Raw genomic sequence first — 11,216 nt, 5'->3', positions numbered from 1 at the left:
TTCATCGGCTGAAATCCTCCTGGATGAATGTGATGTACAGAGGCTGGATTCAAATGTCCATTTTTTCCCCTGGGGGCTGCTTAGACAACCAATAAATATATTAATATTTTATTAATTACTTCTCACTGCCCTGGTTAGTTCCTTCCTTACTTTGACTTTCATAATGAGCCTCTTTTTGTGATGAATGCAACCACTGGCATCAGTAGGATGTGCTTGGGATAAGACATTACCCAGCATGGGTAAGGAGTCTGAATCCCCAAACACTGAGAACAACGTGCACATACAAAATTACCCATGTGTATGAGTGTTTGAAAGATCAGGTCCTAAGTTTGCAAGCCTGATGCAAATGGAAAATGATTTTGTGAATCATCAGCCTGACTACCAGGCAGATTCCAACCTCCCACTCTGGTTTCTCTAGACTCTTCTTTCCAATTCTCCCTTTTTCTTCTGCCTATAAGTAGGAGGATTTTTCCCTGTTTTTCTTTTTGTTTCTGGAACCCTTTCAAAGTCCTTTTTGTGCACCATATAGGTGCACAAAAACCTATCTTCTATAGGTACCAAACTTGAAAGCTGCTGGAGCAGCCCTCGACATTTTTTGTTCTTGGATGTATAAGTCTGAAACATATGTCTGTATAGCTGTCCCTCCAAGCCCACACTGTAAGACTCTGACTGAAATGGACTTTTTGAGAGTCACTTAATGCAGGCTTCTAACATTGCTGCCATAAATGTAATTTTTTTCCTGGAAGAATCAGACAAATTGTCATGGTGGAAACTGAAATGCATTTAGACACCTTTGTTTGTAAATCACTTCTAATGAGTGAGAATGCAGCAGGGGAGATAACCAGTCACTACACTTCCATGCTGTACATTCGTTTATTTAGCTGAGTCAAAGAAAATAAGATCAGAGGAGGCAAGTGATGAAATAGCGGAGAACAGGTGCTTCCCCCTCCAAATTGGAGTCATAACTCACAAATACACCATTAAAGCTACTTTGAGCTCAGTGCTAGAAGCAGGAATAAAATTCTTTATTTTCCCAAGGAAATTGGCTTGAAAAATTACAAAGATTTTGAGAAATGACTCCATATTAAGAAGTAAATATCCTATTGTCCAGTGGAGAATAGAAGATTGGAAATATCTAAAAACGGCCGAGGTAAGAGACAAGCTGACCTGGTGACTGAACTAACTGTCTCTGCCGTGATGCCACCCTACTTTCTAGCAGCTGATCAGGCTAAAGAGGTGCTAAAGGCATTACTGGCTCTTTATTTTGACTGCAGAGGGATCTGAAAGACTGGCTTAGACTAGACGTGCTGTTTTAGATTGCAAAAATTGACTGAGACCAGTCCTACCAATAGTTCTTGTTCCTCTGAAGTATTAAGATGCTCAAGTCCCATTTATCTGACAATCTGGGCGGGCTATCATACCTGTTTTTATCCCCTTCCCAGGAAGGCAGGTCATCTTTGTCTTGATCTAAAGATTCATGGAGTGATGCTACTGGCTTTTCTTCCAGCTCCCAGGCTGGCCTTGCGCAGACCACTCGACAGCAAGTCTTCACATAAATCTTCTCCTCCTTCAATCTGGAATCCTCAAGTAGAAATGTCTGTGGCCTGATTTTTCACAGGACATGTTGAAAATCGTCTCACTGAAACCAGCCAGAGCAGTAGCTCCTCAGCACAGCTGAAATAGTGGGTAATTCTAAATGGGGCACCTGTAATGAAATTCCACGGATTTTTAGGCAACTAATGATCTTTTGGTGTCAGGCCTGAGGAAATCCTCAAAAACCTTATAACACTGGTATAGCTCATCTGATTTCTTCATTCAGATTTTTTTCCTCAGTGTTCTCTTGCTTGTTATTATAAAGCCACAACTCTATGAAGAATTACTGTGGGTCCTTGATCAGGTTGGCTTTGGAAATAATCTTATCCCAGACTTTCACACAGGAGGCCGTGGGATTAAATACTTTATAGCACATTTGAATGAATATCCTTGTAGTTTTTATTTGGCCTTAATAAATCTGCACTTCTAGAATGTAGTTCTCTGGTACTTCCCTGCCAAGACTCTTTCTCAGCTGCATTCCACGTTTCCCCTTTGGCAGATGCATTCTTCCTCACCAGCACTGAAATCAGTGATGAGTTTTTGCTGGTAAATGGAAAAATGTCATAATTCAGGGAATGCAGATGAAATAGTTCAGCATGGAGCCCGGACAACAATAGGTAAGCAAGAAAGTTTATCACAGAATGAAGGAAGACACAGCTTTGGTGCTCTTAGGAGGAGTGTAAATCTAAGGAAATTTTTAGTGCTCTCTAATATATCGGTTCCCCTAGCAACATTTTCTTTTGCTTTAGAAATGTTTTGTCTCTGGTCCAAACAGTTAGCTTAATTGCTTTGGTCATCATTCAGTTTATGGAGAGGAACTTTTCAATGTATTATAGTGTGCCAAGAAAATGTAAACATCATTCTGTATGCTCATTATATGCACTATTACATTTTTCATTATTGCTTAGGGTCGTGATTTTTGACTCCCTCCTGAGCTTTGTACACACAGCCAGATTCTTCAGGGAGTTCAGGCAAAGTGCAAATGTATCCAGAGCTCCTTTAAAACTGGTGTGCTCAAAACCCGTCGAGCCATGCACAGTAAGTCCAGCTCTGGACATCTCAGACAAATTGCGCACAAGTCTTGCCAGTGATCTGCGCACACAGGTGCTATCCCCAGGGCTTCCAAATCCCACAGGACATCCTTAAGAGCAGCATCAGGAAAACTGCCATGGGAGTATGAAATTATATCCTTTCTTTCTTTGCTGGTGATTTTGCAAACTTGCCAGTTATGAGAAACATGAATACTTACGCCCCTGAAAACAGAGTATTAATGAATATTCCCTAAGTGGACTGCAGGCGTGATCCAGGCTGACACGGCAATGACAAGATGGTGGATTATCACCATGAGAGTAGACATTATATTGGAAGAGCCTTTTCATGAAATACATTCCTATGACTGACAGCTTACTGCTGCCTTTGGGCATTCAGTTAAGATCACAGAGTAGAAATGGCAGGTATTTTTGCTTCGAAATATGTCTCCTAGGCACTATATCTGTGATATGGCCTGTGACTGAAAGATGCCCTTTTGCAAGGAGTTAACCCAACTCCTTGACAGAGGTAGTTTCCCACAAGGCATGCAGGCCCTGGCTGCGGCATAAGGGCACCTGGTCCCCAAAAGATGCCGGGGACCTGGCAAGTGAGGAGGAGTGAGGAGGTGCTCGCACCCCCTTGCCCTTCGGCACAGAGCTCGCGCTGCGAGTGCCAAGCACTGCCATTCTGTTTTTTCTGTTTTTCTGCCACCTCCTTGCCCCCTGCAAGAGTAAGCTGCATTGCTCGCTGACGCCGTGGCTGGCTCCCACTCCTGCCTTGTGGCTCAGTTCACTCTTCCTTTTAATTCCCTTGTCGAAACTTTACTAACAGAAGCACGTGTAAGAGCTGCAGGTCCCTTTATGTACTAGAGTCAAACATTTACTTACAGCTGCTGTTCCAGCAATAACAATTAAATTAAACATGAAGGGAACATAGCTGCCTTGGCGATTTACAAGCTGGCGGTGTAAATCACACCACATAACTAATTGATGACATTCTGCGCCTACAGCTGTACGCCGACGTTCTGTAAGTGCAAGGGATGCAGTGATTCCTAAGTGCTTGTGATGACGAAAGAATAGGCAGCAGATTACCCAGGCTGCTATCCCTGCATCCAAAGTCATAAAGGTCAGGTTAGGTTTCAGTAGCCGAACACAGGGGATAATGTTTAAATAGCTCAGTTTGAGAGATTCTAGGATGGGACTAAGATTACACCCCTCCCCCCCAAAAAAATGTATTTTTGAATTCACGAAACATAAGGCAACAACAAGGCTATTTCTAAACCACTGAAATTGTTCAATTACATTCTTCATTTGAAATGTGCTTCAGTGAACTTTTTGAAAGCATAGCCTTAAAATCGCTGTAATATTAGGCTTTGAAAAAAATCTCTGCTTGCTCAACCAGAACATGTGCAAAATTCAAGTCCGTTCTTTCAGAKTGGATCTCCTGTGTCCTGCGTATCTTTAAGTCTTATGACTCTGATCCTTTCCCTCTGCCAGTGCTGTACTATTTGTAGATACTTTTGGCAATGTATTTGTGGAATGAATATTCCACAAACAACAAACGAACAAGCAAAATATGCCAGAAAGGTAAGTCAGGAAAAAAGATGAAACAGAAAGTAAAAGCAGAAAGAGAGAGGTTTTCTAGTTACAATTTTTGATTCATCTCTGCTCATGTTTGACGAACAATCCAACCATCTCTATTTATTTGGCATTTCTCTTCTGAGTGCAAGTAGAGCAGTGCGGTGCTTTCAGCTCTGAAGGAGCATGCCAAACGACAACACTCAAACAGTGCTGGCTGTTGTGACACAAGCAAACTACTTCAGGCCTTAGATTTACATTATTTCGGGAACTTGATCTTCCAAAGGTATAAATTATCATTAAAACTGCCTTTTTTTATCCACTTATTTGCTATGGTTATTAATAATATTATTCTTGACATTCTTGTCATTTTGAAAAAAAAAATTTGTTTCGGATCACAGTCTATTTAGCAGGTTTTGTTCTATTTTATTTTATGCTGCCTTTGACTTAAAGTGTACCATGTGTGGACCATTAATGACAGCCCTGGCTAATGTAACAGGAGTGCAGATTTAATATTTGTGAAAGCGTTCCAGTTCTTGATCACTTCGTCTTTCACGGAAATTATGTATTTGTTTAAGGAAGAGGAACCAACTACTCTTATTTTAGAATGTGTACACTACAGCATTTTAGAGAAGAGAAGAAAATTCATTTTAACTGGAAAAAAAGTAAATCTCCTTTTACTTGACTAAGTCCCAAAATGTTAATTACACTCACAACTGAAAAAATAAGGGAACACACAGAACTGTGATAACAAAATATTTTACTAAAATACCATACATTCGATAATTAGCTCAACATTCCCATGTTCTATGCAAATAATGCAAACATTGTCACACATTTTTTGTTAATATTATATAGTATTCTGCACAAATTCAAGAATAGCAGCACTCCTGGCAGATACATTATGCACAGTTAGCCCTTTTGTTCCATTCAGCTTTTACATAAGGCAAATGTTTGATTATAAAAATCTACTCTGTATTCTCAAAAGAGCCTGGAGGGTCTACACTTGTTCAGTAATATTGAATCAGATAGGATTTGATCACACATCTTTCATGGATATTGTTGAAAATCCTAACCTAAATTAAGAATATGTTAGTTGATGAGTTAGGATTGTGAAAATGTGTTCATTTTTCTGTATTCAAAAACTGATCTTGTGTGATGAAATACACATTAATCAGGTCTGTTGATTTTTACACTCCTAGCTGATAAATGAGAAGCACTAGAGTAACTTTCAGAGTAACTTTCCAAAGCTGTTTAGAAAAACCTGATTTAATGATCTTCTGACCCATGAAGCATAAAAATGCTAGGAAATGGTACYGCTTCTGCAGAAAAACTGCCAAAAAATTGTGTCTGGATTATTTTATTAGCCTACAAATTTGAAAAAATATATGTGTATGTACACACACAACACTGCAGGATTGTGTTTACAGTCCTAGATATATTTCCAACCTTTCTATGATCGTCACTGGTAGGAAAATATACATAATTTGGCAAAAGGCCACTAATGTACAGTTGTGATTGTGTTAGAAGTCATGATCCATGGCCTAAGCAGCAAAAGCTAACTTCATTAGCTGATACATTTAAAATGACTAGCATAGTGGCTTTGTTTAAATAAATGAGTTGGTCTTATGTGCAATCAGCTACTTTTCTTTTATCACCTTTTCCAGCAGTATAATCTTATATTTTAAGTAATTAATTATTCATTTACTATATTCTTTTTCAGGGCAGCCTACTGGATGGAGAGAATTAAGAAATCCGTTTCTAATTTATATAAGAACAAAGAAAATCATGTATCCAGGAAAATAATGTACAGTAGTCTAAACCATTCACTTGGGGAACTAACTAGCCAAAGGACAGGCACAAGATTTGTGAATCCATAACGTTTCAACCTGTACTCATTTGCTGCTTATTGGATGTTTAGTGATAATTGAAGTGATTCAGATAAGCAGACCACTAGATGCTTAACAACATATATTCAGTAGGAATGACATACTTTGAATGAGGTAATAAATGGATAAATGGCAATCTTCCACAGGTCACTAGAATTACAAGTACGCTCCCTGGAAACATCCAGACTGGGATGGTTTGTTACAAGATCCCTGAGAACCTTGTTCCCAGTGACGGAGTAGCTATGAATTTAGCATGGCCTTCTGCCTCAAAAACATCAGGGCAGCTTCTGCAAATGTGATTAACAGAGAATAGCACCATCCTCCCCATTAGTAGCTGTTTTCAAGTAGGTGGGAACACTCCTGAACCAAAATAAAACCCACAGTCAAGAAGGCTAGCAGAACCTGGCTCTCAAAGGTGACTTTTGTATGATGATAGAAGGCCACAAACAGCTCAGCCAAGGCATATTTTAATGCCATTCAAGAACAGCCATCCTTTGGGGTAGCAATACAAAACTCTCTCCCTTCAAGCAGAGACTTGACCCTTTGGCCACATACTCAGCCTGGCAGAAGACCAGCAGCTGCACCATCCCCAAAGCCAAGTGCCACCAGACCTCTTGGATCTCAACGCCTGATGGAGGTGGGCAAGTTAACACATCTATAGGTAAATAAGTAATTATTCTGCCAAGATGCAGGCTCTCTGCAACTGCACCATTGAACTGGTGCTGCTGGCAGGTGTAATGCTGGCACCAGGCACAGAAGTGGAAGTGTAGCATCCTCTATGGTGTGCAGAGGGAGGAGAGACCCATGAGGGGCCGTGGGAGTATTTCTCTCAGTACAAGAAGAGGCCAAGATGAATATTAGGCCACTCGGTGCTGTCCCAGCTCACAGACCCTTACAAGGGCAGGTGCTAGGAGAGGCCAGAAAGCATTCCCTTACTGCTTAGCATTTTGCTATAAATTTAAGAGGTTGTTAGCTTGTACCTTGGCTACAACAACAATGAATGGCAAAAAAAACACTTCTGCAGGTTACATGGAAAGAAAAGTGATTAAAATGCTGTCACTAGGCYTTATAAGTCTGACCGTTCTTGCCTGCTGAAGGCAGCAGCAAAAGTAGATGTGCTACAGCAGGGCTTTGAGGCCAAGGGCAGATGCACCTACAAATTGGGATGGGAGGCAGTGAGATACTGTTCAACCTGGAGCAGGGCTCCCCACCTCATGGCACAGGGTACACGCTAGGGGAAGGGCAAACACCTCCTTCACCCACCCACCTGACCACCCGGATAAGCCATGTCCCTGCAAACACTATACACATAGCTATTTCCTCAGTGGGAAACTTACTTAAAATAAAGCAGAACATTCTTCTGCCAGACAAACAAAAATGATTTATTTCATCATCAGTTGTCAAAAATAAGTGCATGAGCTCAGGTTGTTCTACATCAGAAGGAAATATACAGCATATTTTTACTGTTATGAAACACTTCTTAGGTTGGGGTGTATTCCTGCTGAAAACAATTATCCTGCTCTTCAGATACAAGCAAGTAAAAAGGGATACTTGGCCAGTACTTACTAAGTTCAATAAAAAGAAACAATAAGAATAAATAAACCCAAAATAATAAAATACCTTCTCCTATATCAAAAAATAAGTCAATGAAAACCTCAGAAGACTGCAATATCTACATCACTCTCTGCTCTTTTCTGTGCTGGATCTTTCCATGTGACCCCCTCAGAAAAGACTCAGGAAATACTGACCATACTGAACTTTTTCAGCCATCCTAAGTATATCTACCTTTATTCATATTATCCTTCCTGCAGCTGGAGGCGTGGGTCGTGCTCATGTCCCAGCTCCGCAGGCCTCAGGGAGGCGAGAGGTGGCCAGGACCAGCACCTGGGGCCAGGAGACCTAGGTGCGCACTGCAGCCCCTCCTGGGTTGTGCAGCACGCCTGCACCACCCTGCAGGCATGGCTAACGAGAGCACAGGGGGCTTAAATAGTGTATAGACCTCAGTGTCAAACAGAGGTCCCTGTGCAGCACACTGCTCTTTAACTTTTCATATGTTACCTCCATGCTTTTTACTGCATCCAGTGTATATACAGTATATATTTGACTGACAACATATGTGAAAGTAGTATACATCTCCTGGGTTTGACTAGTCAGGGCAACCCATCAAATAAAATTCTATATAAAATTTCAAATTAATTTTCATAAAAAAATATTTCATACATAGTATAGGCATTCAATACTTATTTGCTACTAAAACAGACCTTTTGTTTGCCTGGAAAGTAAATCAAAAGAAAAATAATAATAAAAAAAAAGTGCTGGAGAGTACTTCATAAGCCATGATTGTATGAACTTCCTCCTCCATCCTCATATACCAGATGTACTTTCCACAGTATTTACTGTAAAGACTCAATTCCACATCCCTTGAACCCACAAACATCACGCTGATTTCATGAGTCTTTGGTTGCTAATGAAACAAGAAATGAGGCTCCCAGTCTTCATTACAGGAGAAGAAATCCTCCTGTCTTCTCCCCTATGTACACCCTGTTCCTGATAGGAAAACATCTAAACCAGATGTACTGTCTAGCTCATTGTAAGAGACTCTAGTTTAGCTTTGATAAACCATTTACAGCAGCTTTCAAGCATTCAAAATGAGCCACAAATGTGAAGGGTGTCACCGGGGTGTAATCTAAGGCAATAGAAAGGAACAGTACACTCTCCACCAAGCTTGGATCCAGCTCTACCATGTATCATTTGCAGAGGGAGACGTGCCTAGGGAAACAAACGCAGCAGCCTTACCCATTCACAGGGTGGCCTGCAATACCTAAGGTCACCCATGGTGGTCCCAAGGGTGTTGCATGGGCCAATTCTTCTGCCTGTGCAAACAAGCCCTATGGATTTGAGGAGGAACCTATGCCTCTACACCATCCTGCTTGCCCAAAGCTCCCTGCAAGGGCAGGGCTACATTTTTCTACAACAGCAAGGAAGAGTCCTGACAGCTACAAACACCTTTTCTTAAATGCCTGCACAGATGTGTGCAAACACAGTAATATGCCAAGGGGAACAGGGAAGAGGGTGCAAATTTTTCCTCTGAGTGGAAGTACCTTGACTTTTAGTTTGGCACTACAGAAATAATCTCATTTCTGGAGTGGCAAGATTTGGAGAGTTGGTCCATGCTGAGGGCTGTTCTGTGGGCCTGCATCTTTCAGAAAAAAGAAATTTTTAAGTTATGTAGAAAAGGGATGCAAGGAGGCAGGAGCRAATGGGTGAGAAAGACATTTGCATGTTCTTAGGCAGAAGTGGAGGTTAAAATAATCATTAAAAAAATCTGTAACATAATGGGTCTAGAGTTGAGAGCTTTGCTGAAGTAAAGAGCAGCCCTGTTAATTCTGAGCATTTCAATTTGTAATTTCAAGCAAGTAAGGTGCTAGAGCACTCCATGGCTTTTTTATGCCACTAAGTCATTCCAATAGCTCAACTGCTCAGATGGCTTTACTTCATGGCACATCACAATTTTCTTAAAGCGAGAAACAGAGAACTGAATCCGTTCTGGAAAAAACGTCTGCTCTGAATGAAGCTCCTCCAGCTGAATTTTTAATTTGGCAAGGCACAGTCCTATGAATACATCCTCCAGTTTAATAAAYGGGATGCTCTCTGAAATGTTATAGATCTCACTAGCAACGTCAGTGGACAAAACATAGCCAGTCCCTGAACAAAATGGCGGGTAGGTGCCTCCTGGATATTCTTCRTTACTCACATACCACTTGCTCCCTGTTTTCCGTATAGGGTACTCATGCAGTTTTAAAAAGCCTGTGAAGAACCTAGTGCTCCTCTTTTTTCTTAAAAGAAGCTCAGTGAGGTAAAACACATTGACAAACACATCTGTGTCAGTTTTCATCACAAAGCCGGACTGATAACAAAATTTGTGAATCCATTCAATTCCCATCATGGTCTTTAAAGTCAAATTGTAATACGTGTCTGTAAAATTCTTTTGAATGACATCTTTGTATTTTTGGCTTTCAGCAACAATATCAGCCTGCTCGCTGTGATTCACAGTGGTTCCCAGGAGGAAATACGTTACAATGCGTTTGCCGGCGACTATTCTCTCCTTGCCCCAGGTTTGCCGGATGGCCATCCTGGCATCGACATGGGAGCCCGAGGATGTCACAAGCAGGACGAGGAAAGGGGGRTTCTTATGGCAGACTGTATCTGGGAGCAGCGAGAAGTTTTCACCACTTCTCCTAAAAGTCCGTAGGGGGAATATATGATTTTGACTCTTTTCACAGAATATACACAACTCAGTCAAACTGACGTACAAAAACCATAAGCTGGCACAGCTGAGCCCCATGAGGCAAACAAACATATTGAATTTCTTGAAATCCATCTGAAAGAGACAAGAAGGAATGGCATATTAAAAAAAAAAAAAAAAAGGTTCCTTTCAGTGCTGTATATCAAACTCCCTGCTACTGCACARGGACTTAAAGCCAGGTCATCTCTGATTGAAAGCTGCCTCGTTCGGGGCATTCACCCACACATATACCCTTGAAAATCCACACGAGAGGGGCCGCTGATGCCAAGTTGCTCTGGCCGATGCTGCCGGCTTCCTCACCATTTTCAGCGTGTTACAAACCATGACTTTGACCCACCGGCATCCTCACAAGCCAAATAGCGGAGAAACAGCTGATACATGCCCTGGCTAGATGTGTGAGGGTAACAGTAATGGTTTGAAATACCTTATTTCTCCATTCATTTGAAAAGCAGCTGGTCCYGGAGCCAGCAAGCCCTGGCCGATTGCCAGACCAAACCGGACCCCTAAGTTCTTCCCATCTTCACCTTCTTCATGCCCAGCGGGGCTCCTGCACTGACCCAAAAAACTCTCCTGGCCTTTCTGCTGAAGGAGCCATAAGTCACCTCTCTGAGGTCAGGTCAGCTGCTTGGAGAAAAAAAACAAAACAAAACAATAGGTCAAATTAGGTTGTTGTTTCCTCTTCTGCTGAGTTTAGGTGACTCATTAGAGCATGCTGAGGTGAAAGAGGGGGCCTTACCCCCCACACCCCTTCTTAGGTGAAAGAGGTGGTCAATTCGTTTTGTAACAGATGAATGTGCTGGGTAACTGGTCACAAATCTAATA

At 41.5% G+C, this 11,216-nt stretch overlaps 1 protein-coding gene across 1 annotated transcript; it reads right to left on the bottom strand.

The window, feature by feature from the left end:
- Window positions 1-9,533: 9,533 nt before the first annotated feature.
- Window positions 9,534-10,469, bottom strand: B3GALT5 (beta-1,3-galactosyltransferase 5). Its single transcript, XM_026079159.1, has one exon. It carries the CDS (start codon window positions 10,467-10,469, stop codon window positions 9,534-9,536), a length of 936 nt encoding a protein of 311 aa, XP_025934944.1.
- Between the last annotated feature and the right edge of the window lie 747 nt (window positions 10,470-11,216).

This window comes from Apteryx rowi, unplaced genomic scaffold, assembly GCF_003343035.1.
Source record: "Apteryx rowi isolate R43461 unplaced genomic scaffold, aptRow1 scaffold_493, whole genome shotgun sequence".
In the NCBI taxonomy this organism is placed as follows: domain Eukaryota; kingdom Metazoa; phylum Chordata; class Aves; order Apterygiformes; family Apterygidae; genus Apteryx; species Apteryx rowi.
This window is presented reverse-complemented; position numbering and strand designations above follow the sequence as displayed.